Here is a 21,810-nt window from a genome sequence, read left to right as displayed (position 1 = left end):
ATGTCCTCCACGTGTCAAGTCTAAACAATAAACAGTGCCCAAGATAAAATAGCCCGTCAGGTTACCAAAAAGTCAGGCCCCTCGCCTTACTCTTCAATATTTCTTTTTTCTTTCTCCACCCCTCTCTCTATGTAACAAACTACACAAGCTCACAAAGCTGAAAGAGAGTGACAAAAAGGTACTTGTTTCTCTTCTTCTTCTTCATCTTCTTCTTCTTTTTCCCAACCTATTCTTTTGGGTTCATTTATGTGTTAAAAGCTGAATTCTTGTTCATTTCTATTCATTAGGTTTTCTATAAATAATGAAATAGTTTGGTTATGCTATTGCTAGGGTTTATTGTTAAATGTCTGCAAATCTTGACAGCATCGACTTAAACTCCGACGTACTTTCCGGTGAACCAGAAAACGATGTTAAGGGGTTTAATAATGTCTCTGAAGTAAGGACTAAGGTGGGTTTATCTTCTGATGCGGAAGCCCTAATAGACTCTGGTAAGAATGGTGAGGGTCAGAAGCAGGAGGCTGTAATAGATCAAGTTAAGGACTTTAAAGGGGATTATGACTTGAAGGAGGTTGCTGTTGGTGGGATAGGCAGGGAGGGAAAGATGGATTCTGCTGATAAAAGTGTTGATTTGGAAGGGGAAAATGGGTCTGGAAGTGGTGTTGACGATGGCTCTGCACAAGAAGTAGAAGTAGCTGAAACAACTGTAGCACACTCAAGAAAAGTAGAGGGAGAAAGTTCATTTAAAATCGAGGAGGAAGTGAAGGAGGGGGATTGTGGCGTAGCAAGTTCTAGTTCAGTCGGTGAGGATGATATCCAAGTGAAAAGTGCTGATGTGAAAGTGAAAGTAGACAATGCGAATGACTTATCGCCTCACAAAGAACCTGGAAATGTTTCACCAAAGATTAGTTCTGAAGGTGTTGAGAGTCAGGTCATGGAAATCGATGATGAACGAGGTAAGGACTCTGAGTCTGAAAATGAGGATGCCGCTGCTTTTGATGAAGGGGTTTTGCAGGAAAATGAGAACCTTGAGTCCAACGAGTCAAATCTTGTTGTGGATGTAGTCGCAGATGGGAATGCTACAGGTGATGTGAATACAAAAATGGCTTCCAAAGAAGCAGGATTGAGTGTTGGTGATCTGGTATGGGGTAAAGTGAGGAGCCATCCCTGGTGGCCCGGGCAAGTTTTTGGTCGTAGTGATGCGTCAAAGAAGGCTAAGAAGTATTTTAAAAAGAATAGTTATTTAATAGCATACTTTGGGGATCAAACTTTTGCTTGGAATGAGGTGTCAAAGATAAAGCCCTTCCGATGCAACTTCTCACTATTGGAGAAACAGAGCAATTTGGAGGATTTTCATGATGCTGTTCATTGTGCTTTGGATGAGGTTTCTAGACGGGTAGAGTTTGGGTTGGCTTGTCCATGCATGCCTGGGTATAGCAAGATAAAAACTCAGATAATTGTCAATCCTGGAATCCGGGAAGAATCTTGTAGAAGAGATGGTGGGGATAGTTTCTCAAATGCTGCTTGTTTTGAACCCCCAAAACTTATTGAGTATGTGAAAGAATTAGGCCAATTGCTGTTAGGTGGAATTAACATATTGGAGTTTGTAACAGCACGATCCCAATTGTTGGTATTCAATCGTTGGAAGGGTTATTCTCACCTGCCTGAATTCCAAATCCTTGGTGAACTGCTAGAGAGTGATGCAGAGATTCCACAATCAGCAGAAGTTAAACATGGCAGTGAAATGGTTGAAAATACTGCAACCAAGGTTAAAGATGAGTCTGTATCCTCTGGAAAGGAGAAGCCAAAAAGTGCAGATCACTCTTCACGCAAGCGTAAGCACATTTCTGGGGATAAGGAACATCCAAGCAAGAAAGAAAAAAGTTTGGCTGACCTTATTGCTGAAAGGCGCTCATCAGCTGCTAAAGCTAAATGTAGTTTGGATGGTGAAGCTACTGGCAAGACGACTACATCATCCTCTGGTAAGAAAAGGAAGGCTGTTAAATCTATTTCTGATGATTCAATGATGAAACAAAGCAAAAGTCCTTCCTCATCAGGGGTTGATAATGGTTCCTCGCAGCCTAAGAAAACCTATAGAGTTGGAGAAAGTATCCTCAGGGTTGCAAGCCAACTGAATGGATCGACTCCTATACTCAAATCTGTTAATGGAAAATCTGTTAATACAACTTCTCGTAAAAATGCAAAGAAGACTAAGAGCCAGGAGAAGTCTACCTCTGGAAAGAGTAAAGGTAAAATGCTGTTTTCAAGAATGAATGATTCTGATGGGGAATGATTTTTAAGATATTTTTCATGGGAAATTTAGAGATTATATAATAGTTTCTTGTATTGTATTTCTTTATGGGAAAATCCAGTCGTTTTAGGCTATTATAAATTTAGTGGTACTTTGGGTCTTATTCTGTTTAGAACTTTATAATCTTTCCTAAATTATTGATAATTGAATTTCGGCTATCTTTCTTCTCCCTTACTTCGTCTACTCCTCTGGCTCTTTCTCCCCCTCTCATCCCTGATTTCTCTATTCCTATCTTTGTCCACATCAGCTTCGCCTGATGAGCTGGTGTCACAGCTTTGCTTGGTTGCCAGAGATCCTATGAAGGGATGCAACTTCCTGAAATCTGTAGTTAGTTTCTTTGTGAAATTCAGGAATTCAGTTTGCATTAATCCACTCAATTCACAGCAGCATGTACAGTCCTCCCTGGAACATATTTCTGGTGGTGATGTTGGAGAATTATCAACCATAGTAGAAACTCAAACTACTGATTCAGAGCATATGAAAGATTCTCATTGGACTGACAAGATGACTCAAAGCAATCCTAAAGGTCAATCATCTCATGAGAATAAGAATGAAGCAAGAGAAATTCCAGAGGAGACTCCAACCAAAGACGGCATTCCGACCTTCAGAAAACAATCAGCTGTTCAGTTGGAACCCAATTTGGAGTGTGAACTACACATTGCTGGTGGAATTCTTGATTTGGGAGCAGGCAAGCCCATAGATCACTTGGAAGGGAAGCGTAATGATGATTCCTCCCCATGTCCAACAGCTTTGATTCTAAACTTCACAGACTTGGATGCAGTTCCTTCCGAGACAAATTTGAACAGGATATTCAGCCATTTTGGACCTTTAAAGGAAACGGAGACTCAGGTGCTGAAGAAGACCAAACGTGCTAAGGTGGTTTTCTGCAGAAGCGCTGATGCAGAAACAGCCTTCAGCAGTGCTGGGAAATACAGTGTCTTCGGACCTTCACTTGTCAGCTACCGCCTCAAGTATATTACTTCCACAAATTGTAAATCTTCTCCTAATGCAACAAAGCGCAGCGAAAAAGATGCATCATCTACGGAGGGAATAGCAATTGATGCTTCAAGCTCCCACTCCCTTGAAGCAGATCCAAAGTAATTTTGGGTATTCATACCACGAACATGAATGTAGTTCTTAGTGCTTTCTTCAAGTCCCCCCCCCCCCCCCCCACCCCTCTTTCTTTTCCCTTTTTTACTATCTCATATTGGATCTGATAGGCGACAACACTAGTCGGAGTAAATACAGTTCGAATGCTAAAATTAGGCTGAACGGTGATGGAGGCATTAAGGAAGTTACGAGGAAGCATAGTGATATGATTGGTCCATCTTGCTTACTTTTCAGTTTCCTTACAGAAAGAGAGAGAGAGAGAGAGAGAGTTTTCATTCAATTAGGTTGCATTTCCATTTTTATCATGCTTTCTAGTTTCTTGAAAGAGTGACGGAGGGGCAATTAGTAGCCATCGGTTTATATTTCTTTCTGCTTCACTCCAATTTCCTTGCGTATGTAAGTTCTTATGTGGCCGTATGCGGTTAAGTTTTGCTTCTGTTGTTCTCGTTCACTACCACGGCTTGCGTTTGGAATGCATCGACGTGCGACAGTGTATCTGAGGTGTCGTGAAATATCCTGATATTAAATAAAAAGTTGATATTACAAAATAAAACTCTAGGTTATAGTTTAAAAATAAAAATAAAAAACAAGTATCCAAGTTAACACAAGAAAAAAACACTACTCTTTATTTTTTACTATTCGTAAGCACAAAAAATTCATTCCGATTCATGAAATTTTCTTGTATTAGCCATGAACTTATGTTTAGCTTAGGGATGAGCCGAGAAAATTAAAAAAAAAATAACTGAAAAAACCGAACTGTGAAAAAAAACTGATTAAAATTTTGAAATAACTGACCGGTTCGGTTCGGTTCTAGTTTTATAAACTTAAAATCAAAAAAACCAAATCGAACCGAACCCAAACCGGAAAAAAACCGAGCCAAATCGAGAAAACCGAGCCCAACCGGTTTGAACCGGTTTTTGTCCTAAAAATCAAACTGAACCAAAGTGAAATCAGTCAGTTTGAACCAGTTTCAGTTTTTTTTAAAAAAAATTGGTTTGGTTACTTTTTATTTTTTTATAAAAATCAAATCAAACCGAAAATGATCACCTCGAGTTTAGCCTCTTAGCCATATTTCGTTCGCAAAAATACTATCATGGTATTAGTAGGTTCATATTGGAGAGTTAAGTTTTATAAATAAAATTTTCTTTAAATATGTCATAAAAAAAAGGTATACTGACTCATAAAGTTGCTTTTAATCCCATTGGATTTTGAGGTCATTAATTGATTAAAAGATGTTTTAGAATTGAAAATAAATTTATTTAGATTTTTATAAAGGTGTTTTCTAATAACAACAAGTGAAAATTAAGGGTTTAGAAACTTAAATCCTGATTTTTTTATTATCTCTGATGGTTGGAGTTTGATTTAGAAAAAGACATCAGTTGTTTAAACAGGTAATGCATCATTTGTTTTATTAGAAAAAATCGGTTAATGACATATCATGTTGTCCATCCATTGAAAAAAAAGTTAGACGGACAGTCCTAACCTTTCAATCATATACTCGTCTGAGTTTTTTTTTTCTAAAATCAAATGCACGTGTTTGTTCTTCCGAGCTCATGCACACCTAGTTTTTTTTTTAAATATCTCATTTAACATTTTTTTTCCTTTTTAGATCTTGAAAAAAATATATCTTTAAACAAATTTATTAAAATAAATATTTAAAAGATTATCTAATTATACCGTTGTTAAACAATGAATGGAATGGAAAGATTTCACCAAGCGATGCAGAAAAAATGGATTGCACTCAAATGGAAACAATGAATGTGGGGCCCAGTAAACACATGTCTCGGATTAATATAAACGGACAAACACGTACGAGAAATATATAAGAAAACTGAAAATCGATTAAATCAAAAAAATCAAAAAAACATTTAAACGAAAAAATCAAATTAAAAAATAAAACCAAATAAACCGATTAAAAAACCTAAGAAAAAAACCAGTTCGGTTTGGTTTTGATTTTTAAAATATTAAACAAATTGAACCGAACTGAACCGAACCAGTTCAACCAACATTTAAACCCACTATAAAAGGAAACCCTAAAACTAAACTTCTCAATCCTTCAGCTCTCAGCCGCCCCCTTTTCCCAAATGTCTTCCCTCTCTAACCACTCTCCCTCTCTAATGCTTTGCTCTTAGCCACCCCTCTCTCCCAGATGTCTTCCCTCTCTCACCACTCTCCTTCTCTAATTTTTTGGATTAAAATATTCAAAACTCAAGCCCTTATAAACAGAAGATGAAGAGATAGAAAACGTTTGTCCCAAATTTCTGTCTTTCCCTCTTTCATATTATATACTCCATCATTATTATTTATAAACAAAAGATGAAGAGATGCAAAACGTTTTTTGCTGTCTGTTTATGCATAAAAAAGATGTGCATTAGAGATATTTTTACCCTAATTTTTGCTATCTGATTTAATTAGAGACAGTCTCAGTTTCATGGATTTTACAGGGTCGTTTTGAGTTTTTTTATGAGTTGGTCCTCTTGTTATTTAGATCATTATTTTGCACTTTGTAAACGGCTGAAATCCTTGCCATTTAGACCAATCAATTCATCATCGATCTTCTCCATTTGTTGGCATCAGCTTGCCCTTCATATGAAACATAACTTGATAATATCGGTTTTTCCAATTTTTTCCTTAATTAACCGAACTGAAATAGTCGGTTTGAACCGATTTTGGTTCGATTTCAATTCTAAATTAAAAAAAAATAAAAATTCAGTTTGGTTAGTTTGGTTTGTTTTTTCAAGTAAAAACCAAACCAAATAAAAAATGCTTGTACATATTCTCAATAACGAAGTTCTACTCCAATATTCCTAGAAAAATGAACTTGTGAAATTGAAGTTTGAGTTCAAATACATTATTTTTACAAATGAAAAGGTGTTTTCTCAATTTAAAAATAATTTTTTTAAAATATTTTTAAAAATACTTTTAAAATATAAATACAAACAAACTTTCCATCTAGTTTTTCAAATGTATATTGAATTTGAAAATTAAAGAATTAGAGGTTCTCAGTAATTTTTCTTTACAAGTTTTCCATCTTTTTCCAAGTTAAAAAAAAACATGAACAATATATATTTTAAAATTATTGTTTTATATTAAATTTTTTTTTGCATCAAATACAAAAACAAGAATACACACATTTAAAATATTAACTATTAAAATTATTTTCTTGTTGTGCTCTCGAATATTCTTCACTACCAGAACTTGTATTTAGACAACTATGCAATTCTTTTAAAAAGGAAAAAAGATTTCAAACTTATTTTTTATATATAAATCTAATATAAAGATTCTTTTTAGCAATATAACTTTTTTATGATAATTTTAATTTTATTAAATTAAAATTAATATTCTACAATTATATTATCATGAATATAAAATATTAAGATAATTATTATAAATTATTGTTTTGATTTTTCATGAAAAACAATTGAATCTTAATGTATTTTTTATTTTCTTCAATGAAAAAATTATTCTTTGTTTTCAATAAATAAACATATTTTTATATTTTATTAAAAAAATGAAATTAAAAATGAAAAGGAAAATAATTATGTTAATGAATATAATAACATTCAAGATCATCTGCTTTTAAATTGGTTCTTTGATGATCTAGATAATAATTATATATATATATATATATATATATATATATATTTTTTTTTTTTTTATCAAAGAACAACATGCATCATATCCTAGAAAATTTTATTATTCTCATCTGTAACTATTGTACATGAAAAGAAATGTTTTTAAATAAATGATAGTAAAAATAATTCTTATATGAAACAGGAATCAATAATTACAAAAATAGTGCCCGCCCTTCCATCTTAATTTTTTTTTTTGTGTTCAAAAATATTTTTTATATAATTTTAAATTGTTTTGATATATCAAAAATAAATTTTAAAAAATAAATAAAATATTATTTTAATAAATTTTTAAATAAAAACAACCTCACTTCAAACTACTTTTTACTAAGCACTGATTATTTTATTTTTTTAAACCGGCCGCTTCTCTAGAAATTCAAAAATCAATCTCCCTCCCCCCCTCTCTCCCCTACGGTCTACTTTTCTACCTCTCAAATCTCTCGCACCCTAAGCCCTAAATTCAGAATCAATAAATAACTTTTTTTTTCCCACTTAGAACATCGTCGCAATGAATGAATCAGAGCAAAATTTCAGCTTCGAAGAAAAAACGCTAAGCCTCATTGATGTCTCCTTTGAAGACGATTGCCTTTATAACTCACCTTCCCACGACTTCCATGTCCGATTCTCAGGTCATCTTCTTAACAATCATCTAATTATTTCTTCTTTTCTTCTTCTTTTTACCTTGATTAAGCTGATTTTAGTCCTGCAAACGAGCTTCAATTTAAATATGTCTGTCGCGACGTGGAGGTAATTGATCTTGTTGTTTTATTTTTATTCTTGAAATTGCGAATTTTAGGTTTTTTTTTATTATCATGTTTTTTTACTTGCTTAGTCTCTATATTTTCTTTAATCATAACAAAATAGATTTAAAATTGAGCATTTGTGGGTGATTAATGATGATAGATTTGTGTCTAAATCCATTGACATGTAATGAAGTAGCCCAATTAAATTGCGGATTAAGAACAAAATACTAGTTGCAGAATTCAATTTATGTTTGATCATCCACGGCGCAAATAATCTGTTAGCTCTAAATGTGCAGATACTAAGATAGGGGCCGAAAATAACTTGGGTTTTGCGGAAGCCAACAATATGCAATCCGAGCTGGCCTCCTTTGACGGGGGAGAACTAGGACCTGATCCTATTAAATCAATGGAACCAGAAAGGGTGAAAAAGAATACAAAGTATAACTTGCGCAAAAGCTTAGCTTGGAACAGTGCTTTCTTCACAAGTGCAGGTTTAGTTTCATTTCATGAAATTTGAAGATTTTCATTCATTCATTTGGTAAGTAACGCATTTTCTGGTGTAAGCAGGTGTTCTGGAACCGGAGGAGTTGTCTAGCATGATTGGATGCGAGAAACATATGTTACCCGGGATTGAAGAGGATATCCATACATCTAGTGATTCTATATCTACATTAGCGAGTGATAATTTGACCTCGGTGAATCTTGAGGAGGCTGACTTGTTTGGAGATATAAGAGCTTCAATCCAGCGATCCACTAAAGGGCCTGGTATGGAAAATTCAAATAGCAAAGTGGGTTCTCCAAAAACAGAAAGCAAAACCATCCGATGTAAGTCTGCATTTACTACTACACTAGGCCCGGGACAATTAAAACACTGCATCTAATTCATATCTTCTAACTCATGCAACCGTGATTCCTCTATCACCATTATAATTGATTGTTCCGTCTAAGTCTAGTAAACTATTACTTAGTCCATCAATAATACAACCACATAGCTAATTGTGTTCCTTTATCCATTTATTACCTCCTCCGACACTATTATACTGTCCTGACAAATTCTATCTCAGATACAACGTGCTAATACCATTCAGCTGGTTTCACTCTGACAGTCTAAAATAACATTTTTCAATGTCACAAAATTTAAAATCTCCAGGTCACCTTGATTCTATCTAAGATGGGCATAATGCTCGGGTTTGCCAAGGGGACCAGGTGAAAAGTAAACATGCATTTCATGCTTCTAGATATAGTTGCTGGACTAATTCCCTTACAGAAAAGATGGTGCAGTTGTGTTTGATATACCCTGTAGGATGTTAAGATGCCATCCTCTTCCCTCTTGCATGTGTGCGCATGTTTGGATCTTGCAGGATATTTTCCGTTGTTTATTTGCTGTGAAAAATCTTTGTCAAAGTTCAGACTGATTAGGCTAGCATGTTCCCCAGTAACCTTGAAGATTTTGGCTTGAAAATTTCAATTAACTCATTATGATTGCATGTTTTTGTTAGCTCATCTTTAAACTAATAGAACTGTTCCTTTCAGCTTCGGAGAAAGTGGATGTTGCTTCTCGAAATAGGGTACCAGCTTCGGAGAAAGTGGATATCGCTTCTCGAAATAAGGTAACTTCAACAGCTAGAACTGTAATTCACTTAATTGTCTTTATTGTAAAGAACTTTGTACATTTTGATGCTTTATTATTGTAAATTTCAGCTAAAGGCGAAAGCTGCTCCCAACAAGCCAAATGCAATCATGCAAGGAACAGAGAAGACCGCAAAGCAGGTCTGTCTGTCGACAAACTTCATTGCATGCATTTACTTGATATTTGGCATATGTTTTGTTAATTATGCTGCTGTGTGGAAAGGAATCGATGTCAGTTATCCTGGCATTTAACTGGAAGTAGACATTGTTCATTTGATCTAGATATTAATTAATTAACAATTATTAACATTAACATTAAAAATTAAAAAAAAAACTAAAATGTGGCTAATTTGCAGTATCTACATTCATAAAATACTATTCCTGAGTGTAGTATTTTGTGTTTTCTTTTTCTTTTTTCTATTTTCACCCTTCAACTTCTCAATATATTTTTTTCAATTTCTATTTTAGGAATTATGTTTTTTATGTTTTTTTAATTTTTTTTTATTGAGTTATATATTAGTTTCATGAATTTAATATTTTTTTTCGATTTCAACATTTAATATTAAATATTATGGAAGTAGGACTTTGAATTTTTTTTAATTTGCTTTTTATGAATATATCATAACATCATGATTTGGGTTTAACAGGTTAACATGAGTTTACTTGGGTTAACATGGGTTTACTTGGGATACTTTTCTTTGGGCCTTTTTTTATAATTTTTATGATTTTTTTATGGGGTTATCCTGATCTCATGACATTTGTCGTAGGTTTAACAAGTTGACTCGATTTATTTTTTTGTCTATTTTTAATTTTTTTTTTTTAATATTAGGTTATTTGACAATTTGACTTCATTATTTTTTTCAATTTATTTTTTGTGGAGTTATCATGATCTCATGGATATAATATTTTTTTTCTTCTCGATTTCAATCTTCAACATTGAATCCGTTGGAAATAGAGCTTTCTAATTTTTTTTATTTGTTTTCTATAGGGTTATCCCGACCTTATAATCTAAGTTGTAGATTTAACAAGTTAGCCCAGGTTGACTTAGTTTATTTATTTGTTTTTTTTAATTAATTTCTTTCTCGATTTTATTTTTTCAACATCAGGTATTGAGAATTGAGTTTTGTAATTTATTTTTTATGTGGTTATCTCGATTTCATGACCCGGGTTGCTGGTTTGACAAGTTAACCTATGTCTTTTTTTTTGTTTTTTATTCTAATATTTTTTTTTTAATTTCATCGTTCAACATTAGATTGATTAGAAATTGTTTTTTATAATTTATTTTGATTTGTTTTTATAGGGTTATACGATTTCATAAATTAGGTTGTAGATTTTATAGTTTAATCCAGGTTGATCTAATATGATAATGTTCTAATATTTAACAAAATTATCATTTAAAATGTCACTGTATTAATATTTTGAAAAAAATATCATCCAATATATATTATATTTTGTATTTGTGATTATTATTTTTTTATTAGAAAACAAGATCGCTTGGATATTTTTCTTTACATTAAAAATTGATCTGCACCCTAGCGCCGGTCGTTAATCTAGTGTTGTCTGTTATTTGGCATGCTATTTGTATACGTAAGGAGGGGAAAAAACATTTAAATATCACGAAATGGACCTGATTTCGGTTATGGTTTAACCAACATTATTCCGTCAATACAGTCTGTTCCTATAAATGGAGAGTCAAAATCTCTTTATAGGCCGCCCAAGATAGTTGGCAGAGTTGGTCCCATTTTAGCACCAGCCACTAAGAGAGCTTCCTTGGGTGCCAACCGTGTCAAAGTGGAAAGGGCTAAGGATAATCCAGAAAATGCAAAAAAAATAGCTGGTAAATTCATCCCTGATTTCTTATGATTCCTTTTGATGCGGAAAATCTGGACTGCTGATGTAAACGTTATTGTGCAGGTAGAGGGGCAAAAGTACCTGCTTTGAGTGGTCCCAGAAATGCTGTGCCTAGGCCGACATTGCCTGTTAAATCTTCATTACGATCTTCATCAGCAATGAAGACTGCGCTAACAGCTTCTTCCTCTATCGATAGTTCTGGAAGCTTGTCATCAGACTGTAGCAGTAAATATTCATTAAATTCTGTGAGAAGAGAAAGTGACTCCAGAACTGGCAATCATTCTTCCTCTGGTTCAAATGTCAAAACCACATTGAAATTCCCATCAAGAAATAAAAACCAGTCAGCAAGTTCTCATCTCTCACCTTATTTGAAATCTGTGGCCAAGCTCTCTTCCAGCATATCACCTGCTAGCTCTATCAGTGAATGGTCTTCGGCATCATTATCACCGATTTCTACCCTTAATAAAATGTCTAACAGTTCAAGATCTAGCTTTGACATTAGCTCTTGCAAAGATGCTTCTGGGGACAGTGATGCCTCCCAAGTTTTGGATTCTCAAAACCATTTAAATGACGAAAACTCTGTTGGGCCTGGTACGCAAGTGGGATTGCTGGGTGAGAGTGTAAAGAAAGTTCCTACAGGAAGTAGTTCAGTTCTCCATCCAGATTCGGTTAAACCCTCAGGCCTTCGTTTGCCATCACCCAAAATTGGTTTCTTTGACGGGGTCAGTTCTGAGTTTCCTTTCATAAGCATTTTAGACTAATTGGTTTGTGATTTTTCCAAGGGAAAGGAGAGAAAAAGGTCATCACTTATAATGCCTAGGATAACCATCATTACAAAATGTTGTTTTCTTGAAATTTAAGCTAGTAAAACGCCTCCCTTGTTCTTGATCATTGTTCTTCCAATTTGCTTTTTTTCAGGGAATTGTTATACCCACATGTGATTTGTCAATTATGCAGGCGAGACCAACTGCACGAACTCCAAATAGAAGCAAGCAATCTCATACAGCTCTGCCCAGTGGCTTGCCTGGATTTAGGGCAGGAAGTGTTAGTCCAAGTGGAGGGTCAAAAAATGCAAAGCTTGGAAAGCTTCAGCCTGCTAGAACAGCGCTTCGGGGTACCAAAATTAGTGATCAGGCAGCTGCCTTGGGCATGAAATCTCCCTCACCTCTGCAGGAATCCTCAAATGCAGCACCAAGGGCCTCCAGTGCTTTGAAAAACGAGAAACACAGTGCTAGCAAATCTCTAAAAGCTCAGAACAGAAAGTCATTTCTAGGTGAAAGAAAAAGTAATTTGAAGGCAGAGAAAATTGGATCAGAAGAATGTGGCACGTCTCTGAAGGATACAGATAGTGGTTTTACTGAAGGGAATGGGAATGCCTGTTTTTTGAGTGATGCTCCTGGAAAAGATACTGAGATTACTCTCGGCAATGGATTGCATGATAAGACTACCGGCTTGAGTTCTATTCCCAAGGCTGAAAGTATGACCTCATTAGAGAAAGTAGGTGAAGATGTGGTATGTAGCCAGAATTATATCAAGAATAGTTTGCCTTCTCTTCACGGCACTAGTGAGAAGAAAAAAGCTTCTACTGAAGATCAAGTTGATGGTTTGACCAAACAAATTGGAGCTGTAGATTTTTATAATGAGTTGCACAAAGAAGCCATAGGTGATTCTCTTTCCCTTTCTCAAGATGATGTCGGTAGAGTTGCTTCTGGTATTCAGGAGGAATTCAAACAGTTGTCAAAGCCTACTTGCTCCCCAAATCCTGCTATGGCATCAACAATCGTGGAAGCAGAGAAGGCAGAGGCAGGAATTGAGAAAGCTTCTGTTGAAGACCAAGTTGATGGTTTGACCAAACAAATTGGAGCTGTAGATTTTCATCTTGAGATGCACAAAGAAACTGTTGGTGATTCTCTTTGTCTTTCTCAAGATGATGTCAGCAGAGTTGATTCTGGTACTCAGGAGGAATTCAAAGAATTGCCAAAGCCTACTTGCTCTCCAGTTCCTGCAATTGCATCATCAATGGTGGAAGCGGAGAAAGAAGAGGCAGGAATTCATAAAGCTACCGCTGAAGACCAAGTTGATGGTTCGACCAAACTTGGTGATTTTCTTTCACTTTCTCAAGATGTCAGCAGAGTTGATTCTCATGTTCGGGAGCAATTCAAAGAGTTGTCAAAGCCTACTTGCTCTCCCACTCCTGTTATAGCATCAACAATGGTGGAAGCAGAGAAGGCAGAAGCAGGAATTGAAAAGGCTTCTGTTGAAGACCCAATTGATGGTTTGATCAAACAAATTGGAGCCTTAGATATCCATCCCAAGGTGCACAAAGAAGTTGTGGGTGATTCTCTTTCCCTTTCTAAAGATTATGTCAGCAGAGTTAATTCTTGTATTCAGGAGGAATTCAAAGAGTTGTTGAAGCCCGCATGCTCTCCCACTCCAGCTATGGCATCAACAACAGTGGGAGTACAGAGGGCAGAGGCAGCCACCTTGCTAAATCCAGCAACCACACATGGAAAATCTGAAGATGGTGAAACATCCTAGCAGTAAATTTCTCAAAGGTACTACATGAAATGTGAATCAAATATGTCACCATTGTATTGTGCCATACTCTTTCAACTTGATGAAAGTATTAAATCTTAGATCATCAGTAATTATTATTAAAGTCGTTCTTTAAGTTTCCTGGAGTTCTACTTGATGCCAGATTGATCTTGTCTCACAATGAATGGCAGGCAGGTGTTTACATGGAGACAATTCTTAATTTACCATCTTATTAGCTGTTTCACTGCCATGTTTGAGAGGGATCTGACAGCTTCACTCCATGTTTCTTGTTAGGGTTTCCTGTTGGATGTAAATTGTACAAGTGTGTGCAATTCAGACTTACAGGTTCAAACATGCGATAACGGGAGGACAGAGATCTTGTTGTTCGAATGTGCATTTTATGCCCATATGTCCATTTTTATATCACTGATAATTCATTTGTTTTTTCTTTCTTTTTTCCCTAGTTCTTGTCTAAAATTTTTGCAGCAACCTCTGGGGCTGTACATGTTAATGGTCAGTGCTATATTTCCTTCTAGTGACTCTTGTATATTAAACACATGACTCCAAGACGAGAAAAGTGGAAACTAATGCAGGATGATGTTTTTTATGAGCTCGCGTAATTGTCAATTGCATCTATCAGTATTCGATCACGCTGATCACACAGAAATTGACGTTCGATCTATTTGTAAGCCCCACACCTTTTTTTTGTTTTTTTAATGGTTCTTCAACACCGGAACGTACTCCGGAGGATAGGGCTCAAGGCCTGGAAAGTGGAAACAGAAATGGCCTAATTGCCGCAGGGTCCCGAAAGGGTCCAAACTCCAAACTCATTCCTTTTCCACTAACTTTATGTTTTCAGTCCACTTCTTCTCTACGAAGCACCGAATATTTCAAAATTCACGTATGGCCGCTGCTTTTCTTATCAGAGACACGATTTTTCAAATAAAAACTCGGAAAATATTTACACCGTAGTTACACAAATATTTACATCTATTTTTTGACATAAATAGTTAATATTTATATGAGAATTATTGATTCCAATGAGATGATCCACCATACTAACATCCCCTTTTAGATTCATGTTGGTCAATCAAAAAACATCAATTTACATATTAGAAACTGTTGGCAGTGGCAAATTATTGATTTTATAAACACATAAGCTATTTAAAGGTTGAAGAAGATATGCAGAAGAGAAATAACTTTAGTATTTATGGCTTCCTGAATGGAATGATAATCCACTTCAATATGTTTAATACGCTTATGGAAAACAAGATTTGTAGCAACCTTAATAACACTCGTGTTGTCGGCATAAAAAGGAGTTAGATTAGTATGTGGAAATCCAATGACAAATCCACTTCGATATCAAGAAATCAACAAGAAAAATACAACAACCTATGGCAAATCAACGTGTATTAAGACATGTCCATTTAACATCACTACATGCAATAAAACAAACAAAAGAACCATTTGGGAAAAATATACCATGACTAAAAAAGCCAATGAGTTATTGAATGATGTGACGAACAATCCCAAATGTAAATGACACGGAGATTTCATAAATTGACTTATTTGTTAAACTGTAAAAGAGATACCAGGCCAAGTAATTGTAAGATAATTCAAGCTGCCAACTTATTGCCAAAATAAAGTAGGATCAAGAAGAAGATACTTCTCTCCATAATAAAACTTTACATTTATCTTCAGAGGAGTATCCACTGGAGAAGAATATTGAAGACCAAAACAATCAAATCTTGAGTATATTTATGTTAATTTAAGAATACACCAAAAGAACTAGAATAAATTTCCAATCCTAAAAAGTAAGTAAGAGAACCGAGGCCCTTCATGTTAAAACAATCTTAAAGATATTGCTAAAGGTGTCTAATCAATAAAGAATCAGTTCTTGTAATGACAATATCATCTATATAAACAAAGAAGAGAACAAAACCAGTAGATATCTTGCAAAAAAAATAAAAATAAAGAGGAAACATATTTTCAACCACCTGGAGAGCCTCTTTTAAACCTTACATTATACACAATTGATATAGAGGAGGAGAACAAATCAGACGGAGGTGCCATATAAATATCCTGTTTGAGATCATCATAGAAAAAAATATTTTTAACATCTATTTGATAAAATGGCCAACCCTAAAAAGCAATAATGGCAATAATTGTATGCACTATAGTCATTTTTTCTACAGGAATAAAAGTCTCCTCATAGTCCACGCTATACACCTACCTATTTTCAAGAGAAATCATTCATGTGTTATATTAATCTAGAGTTTTATCAAAGCGGAGCTTACTCGAGTACACCCATTTACACCCAATGATCTTAACACCTAAAGGACAAGAAATAATTTCCCATGTATGATTATCTTGAAGAGCCTGAAGTTTATTATACATTGCTTTTTGCCATCACTCATGCTGGATAACTTATGAGTAATATGATGGAACATTAATAATAAAGAAAGTAGTAGAAAAACCATATTGATCAGGAGGATGAGATACTATCATAGATCGCTGAAAAGCATGTTCATGAGAAGGAGGCTTAAAAGCAGTTTTAGGTGGTGAATCGATCTTAGGAAGGAGTAAAGTTGGTCGATGTATTTTATACATAATTCCAGGCTTGATCATTCAAAAAATGATATATCCTTAAAATTAGAAAGAATTGGAGCAATATATGAGGGTTCAACATAAGTAAGGAATACTTATTTATTTTTAAAGAAAACAACATTTCTAGAAATAAATAATTTTTAACAGCTCATAGCATAACTAACAGAACCTTTGTGAGAAACACTAAACTAAAAAAAACACATTTAGCAAACTAAGCAGAAAGTTTATGTCATTCATGAAAAGGAAAATGGACAAAGCAAATGCAACCAAAAGTATGCAAATAATGATAGTTAGGAGACTTGTTTTATAGATCATAATATAGGGTATCAAAATCTAATAATTGCAATGTTAGTTTATTGATTAAATAAACTGTACTAGACAAAGCTTTAACCTATAATTTAAATGGTATAGAAAACTTAATCAATATGGTTCTAATGATACCTAAAAGATAAAGATTCTTACGCTTAGCAACCCTATTTATTGTGATGTATATGGACATGACTATTCTGAGACAATACCTTTCTGATGTAAAAAATTATGAAATTCATGAGACATACATTCTCTACCCAAATAAGATCTTAATACCATAATACAAATAGAAAATTGAGTCTTAATATAGGAAAAAAAATGTCTTCAAAATAAAAAAGACCTCAAATTTTGAATGAAGAAAATACATATAGGTAAACCAATTATAATCATCAATAAATCTCATAAAATACTTGTAATGAGCATGAGAAATAATTAGGGTAATACCTCAAACATCATTATGAATAATATCAAAGCACTTTATAGAACGATTATCAAGAGGAATGAATGGAAGGATTTTACTCTTGTGAAATTTACATGTAGAATAGCCAAAGAGAACATCATAAGATGAAGATTGATTTTTATCTCCTAACAAACTAGAGTTTACCAAATAAGACAACAATAAAATTCAAATGGCTTAAATGTTTATGCCATATTTCACTTTTATTTTGAACAGTAGTACAAGCAAAAGATGAAAAATAAGGAATGAACGAGTGCAATGAAAATAATCTTCCAATTTTAGGCCCCTTCGCGATTACCGTTCCTGACTCCTGATGTTGCAGAGACAACCATTACAAAAAACAATTGCATATTATAGTTATTATCCACCAATTGACCAATAAAAACAAGACTAGTAGAAAACTTTGGTGATACAAAAACATTATTGAAAGTTGGATTAATATCCCCAATCTTAGTAATAGGTATATGACCTTCATTAGCAATCTGAATTTATGATGAGCCATGATACTCACACATATTTTTAAGCATGCTAAATAAGTTGGTCATATGATTTGAGGTAGCAGAATCAACAAGCCAAATTTATGAATTAATATTATTACCTTATAGCCCTATGGCCGAAAAGGCTGAAATAATTATTTATTACACCATTTTAGGAGTAAAAATGTCAAGTTGAGTTGCTGTAGATGGACTGACAGACATTGCAACTTGAAAAGCATTGACATTTTAGTTTTGAGAATGAGTGTGGCACTCCACGATAATACGTTCTTGTTGTGTTCAATAATTACAAAACTTCTTTCTACAATTGTTAGCAATGTTTCTATGTTTGTTGAAACTATAGCACTATATATTACTCATATTCCTACTCTTTCCTTTTCATCGAGTCACAAAAGCAATTATAACAAAAACTTCTTGCTTGAAAGTGCTTTGTGTAAGAAGATGCTACTCTTCACGAAGTAATTCCCTAAAACAAACATCTAGTAAGGGAAAAGGATCATAATTTATTAAGTTTGAACGAATAATCTCAAATTCAGATCTCAATTTCATTAAAAACTGATCGGGCTTGCTTTGCTCATGAAATGTTGAAAAACAAAAAGAGATTTGACGGGTTTGTTAGCATAAATAATATCAGTAAATTCTACCCATAAATTTTGAAAACTAGAATAATAATCATGGATGGAAAGATTGTCTTGATAATAATTAGCAATATCATTTTTTAATTGAAAACGTCTATCATTATTTTCTTGATTGTAAACCTTTTTTAGATACCACTACATGGTTTGTGTTGTCTTATATAGCCTTAGATTAAGAATAATATGAGGGTTAACATACCCTAAAATCTAGGATATTACTCGAGCATTTTTTACCTTTCATTAAAGCAACTTTGTAGAATCATTAAGAGCAATATCACTGACATTCATATGACCCCATAATTATTTTCTCATGACAAATACTTGAAATTGAAATTCATAGGTTGAGTAATTTTATCCAGTGAACTGAACACCAAGAAAATAAAAAAAAAATTGATGTCGTCTTTATGAAAGACAACCAATAAAACAAGTTTTGTTTTGTGTTTGGTGTGATTTGGACTGGACTGAACAATTTGTATTATTGTGTGTTTGGTAGACATCAGACGGGACCAGGCTAATCTAAGGTTTGGGCTGATCCGAGTTTAAGGAAAAAAAATAAAGGAATGATTGATCTGACCTGACCTGGTCAAAAACTTGGGTTGATCTGCAATTCTATTGACCTATAACCCGGTCGACCTAAGATAAAACAAGAGTAAAAAATCCATTGATTTTTGTTTTAATTTTTTTAGTTGCAGAGAGGTTGTTTTGATGTTTTTTAGGCCAACTCAAGCTGATCCTTCTAGCCCGTGACTGGGGCCTTACCATGGGTCAACACCCAAGTCAAGTTTTAAAACCATGATAATAACTATTTTTATCCATTTAGGTCTACCCGGGCCACCTGTGACCCTGACCTTGTCCCGGATCAATCACCAAGTTGGGTTTTAAAACTTTGATAGTAATCATTTTTATTTTTATGGTCTCGAGTCAACCAAGGTTGACCGTCTCGATTGGTGACCCCATCTTAGCCCTAGATTGACTCTCGAGCCATGTTTTAAAACTAATGTTGACATGGTCAATGGTCAACTCGACTTGTGACCCGGTTCTTGTCTTAGGTCAACCCCCTAGTTGAGTTTTAAAACTATTATAATCATTTTTATCCTTATGTTAACCTCGATTAATGGTCAACCCACCTAGTGACCCGAGCCTTGTCTAGTTTGACTCCCTAGTCGAGTTTTGAAACAATGATAATAATCATTTTTATCTTACCCGGATTAAAGGTCAACCCGACTTGTGACCCAGGCCTTACTCGAGTTAACGCCCTAGTCAGGTTTTAAAACTATAATAATAATCATTTTTATCCTTATGTTGACTCGGGTCAATGGTCAACTCGACCTATGACCAACCCCCGAGTCGGGTTTTAAAACTATGATAATAACCACTTTTATCCTTAAGATGACCTAAGTCAATGGTCAACTTTATCCATGACTCGAGTTTTGCCCGGTTTGATGCCCTAGTCGGGTTTTAAAACTATGATAATAACCATTTTTATCTTTATATTAACTTGAGTCAATGGTTAACCCGACTCATGACTAGAGCCTTGTCTCGTGTCGACTTCCTAGCTGGGTTTTAAAACTATGATAATAATTATTTTCATCTTACTTGGGTCAATGGTTAACCTGACCTGCAACCTAAGCCTTGCCAGGGGTGATGCCCTAGTCGAGTTTTAAAACTATGATAATAACCATTTTTATCCTTAAATTTACCCTGGTCAATAGTTAACCCGATTTGTGACCCGAGCCTTGCTCGAGTTAACGCCCTAGTCGAATTCTAAAATTATGATAATAATCAATTTTATCCTGAAGTCGACTTAGGTTAGTGGTCAACCCAACATGTGATATGAGTCTTGCCCTGGGTTAACCTCCTAGTTGAGTTTTATAATTATTATAATAACAATTTTTATTCTTACGTTAATTTAAGTCAATGGTAAACCCGACTCATGACTCGGGCCTTACTCTGGGTCAAACCCAAAATACTATGATAATAACTATTTTTATTCATATGTTGACTCGGTTTAATAGTCAACCCGACCAATGACCAACCTCCAAGTTAGGTTTTAAAACCATGATAAAAAACCACTTTTATTCTTAAGTTGACTTAGGTCAATGGTCAACCCTATCCATGACCCGAGCCTTACCTGGGTTGACGCCTTATTTAGGTTTTAAAAATATGATATTCATCATTTTCATCCTTAAGTTAACCCGAGTTAATGGTCAACTCAATTCGTGAATCGAAAATTTTCCCGAGTTGACCTTTTAATCGGGTTTTAAAACTATGATAATAACCATTTTTATCCTTATGTTGACCCGAGTCAAGGGTCAACCTGACTTGTGACCCAGACCTTACCCCTAGTCAACATTTTATTTGGATTTTAAAATTATGATAATAACCACTTTTATCCTTGCATTAACACGGAGCAATAGTCAACCTGCTCATGACTTGAGTCTTGTCCTAGGTCAACGCTCGAGTTTGATTTTAAAATTATGATGATAACTAATTTTATCTTTATGGTGACCCGGGTCAATAGCAAACTAGACTTGTGACCCAGACCTGGCCCCTAGTTAACATCTGAGTTGGATTTTAAAACTATGATAATAACAACTTTTATCCTTACATTAACACAGATCAATGGTCAACTTGATCCGTAACTCGAGCCTTGTCTCAGGTTGACACTCAAGTTGGATTTTAAATCTATGATAATAACAACTTTTATTTTTATATTGACTCGGATCATTGGTCAACCCGATCTATGACCTAAGCCTTGTCCCGAATCGAGTTTTAAAATTATGATAATTAGCACTTTTATCTTTACGTTGACCCGAATCAAACTGGGTTAACTTTTTTATAGAGAATTAGACAAGTTTGTCCTACCCTGTTAGAAAGACAAAAATATCTCTATTAGAACAAGGTTGAACAATTCTTATAATGTCCAAAAGTGTTCCAAACACCACCTAATTGAATTCGCTTGTCAACGATATTATCAATGGTATATAAGATTTTATTTTTCATATGCGAGTGAAAGAGGAGTCCAAAGTGAAATTAGTATAATTATTATTGCTCTTACTTATAATCACGGTAATATAATAATTGATAATGATAATTACTATTAATAAACATTGTCATCCTTTTAAGTTCAATTAACATGAAGGCCCAATCCTAGATATGCGTCATAACGAATCCTTTATCAACCACTCTCCTTTATCAACCATTCTCTCGTGTCATTATGGGAGAAACCAATACCAGGGAAGTTAAATGCAACATTGAGAGGACATCTTTACAATGGAAGAAGGATCTATTGTCAATAGGGAGATTAAAAAAATTGAAAAACTAAAAAACCAGAAAAAATAAAATAAAAAACTGAATTGTGAAAAAAACCGATTAAAATTTTGAAAAAACCAACCGGTTCGGTTTTATAAGACTAAAACCAAAAAAACCAAACCCAATACAAACAGGAAAAAAAAAAAAAATCAAGTCAAACCAGGAAAAAACCAAAACCAAGCCGAAGA

General features: G+C 34.4%; 2 protein-coding genes across 7 annotated transcripts; both read left to right on the top strand.

Annotated features, from left to right (window-relative positions):
* Positions 1 to 56: 56 nt before the first annotated feature.
* Positions 57 to 3,971, top strand: LOC18100232 (PWWP domain-containing protein 5). 2 transcript variants are annotated; one of them, XM_006381432.3, is made up of 3 exons: positions 57 to 178; positions 331 to 2,246; positions 2,556 to 3,971. In XM_006381432.3, exons 2-3 carry the CDS (start codon positions 344 to 346, stop codon positions 3,407 to 3,409), a joined length of 2,757 nt encoding a protein of 918 aa, XP_006381494.2. In that variant the 5' UTR covers positions 57 to 178; positions 331 to 343; the 3' UTR covers positions 3,410 to 3,971. The 2 variants fall into 2 exon arrangements, with proteins under 2 accessions (XP_006381494.2, XP_052309509.1); XM_052453549.1 differs by having other exon boundaries at positions 74 to 178; positions 364 to 2,246.
* Positions 3,972 to 7,415: 3,444 nt separating this feature from the next.
* Positions 7,416 to 14,415, top strand: LOC18100231 (uncharacterized). 5 transcript variants are annotated; one of them, XM_052453548.1, is made up of 10 exons: positions 7,416 to 7,679; positions 8,090 to 8,284; positions 8,361 to 8,618; positions 9,327 to 9,403; positions 9,495 to 9,563; positions 11,094 to 11,259; positions 11,337 to 11,995; positions 12,192 to 13,589; positions 13,665 to 13,828; positions 14,103 to 14,415. In XM_052453548.1, the coding sequence occupies exons 1-9, from the start codon at positions 7,559 to 7,561 to the stop codon at positions 13,809 to 13,811; spliced, it is 3,090 nt and encodes a 1,029-aa protein (XP_052309508.1). In that variant the 5' UTR covers positions 7,416 to 7,558; the 3' UTR covers positions 13,812 to 13,828; positions 14,103 to 14,415. The 5 variants fall into 5 exon arrangements, with proteins under 5 accessions (XP_052309508.1, XP_006381493.3, XP_052309507.1 ...); XM_006381431.3 differs by having other exon boundaries at positions 7,417 to 7,679; positions 12,192 to 13,828; positions 14,000 to 14,415; XM_052453547.1 differs by having other exon boundaries at positions 7,418 to 7,679; positions 12,192 to 13,828.
* Positions 14,416 to 21,810: the final 7,395 nt, after the last annotated feature.

Source organism: Populus trichocarpa, chromosome 6, assembly GCF_000002775.5.
Source record: "Populus trichocarpa isolate Nisqually-1 chromosome 6, P.trichocarpa_v4.1, whole genome shotgun sequence".
NCBI classification, from domain to species: Eukaryota; Viridiplantae; Streptophyta; class Magnoliopsida; order Malpighiales; family Salicaceae; genus Populus; species Populus trichocarpa.
Note: the sequence above shows the minus strand (reverse complement) of the source record. Positions and strands in the feature narration are given on the sequence as shown.

Coding starts and splice junctions, on each gene's coding strand:
- LOC18100232 (XM_006381432.3), top strand. CDS start 344: ATGTCTGCAAATCTTGACAGCATCGACTTAAACTCCGACGTACTTTCC. Junction 2,247..2,555: donor TACCTCTGGAAAGAGTAAAG/GTAAAATGCTGT, acceptor TGTCCACATCAG/CTTCGCCTGATGAGCTGGTG.
- LOC18100231 (XM_006381431.3), top strand. CDS start 7,559: ATGAATGAATCAGAGCAAAATTTCAGCTTCGAAGAAAAAACGCTAAGC. Junction 8,285..8,360: donor TGCTTTCTTCACAAGTGCAG/GTTTAGTTTCAT, acceptor TGGTGTAAGCAG/GTGTTCTGGAACCGGAGGAG. Junction 9,404..9,494: donor ATATCGCTTCTCGAAATAAG/GTAACTTCAACA, acceptor TGTAAATTTCAG/CTAAAGGCGAAAGCTGCTCC.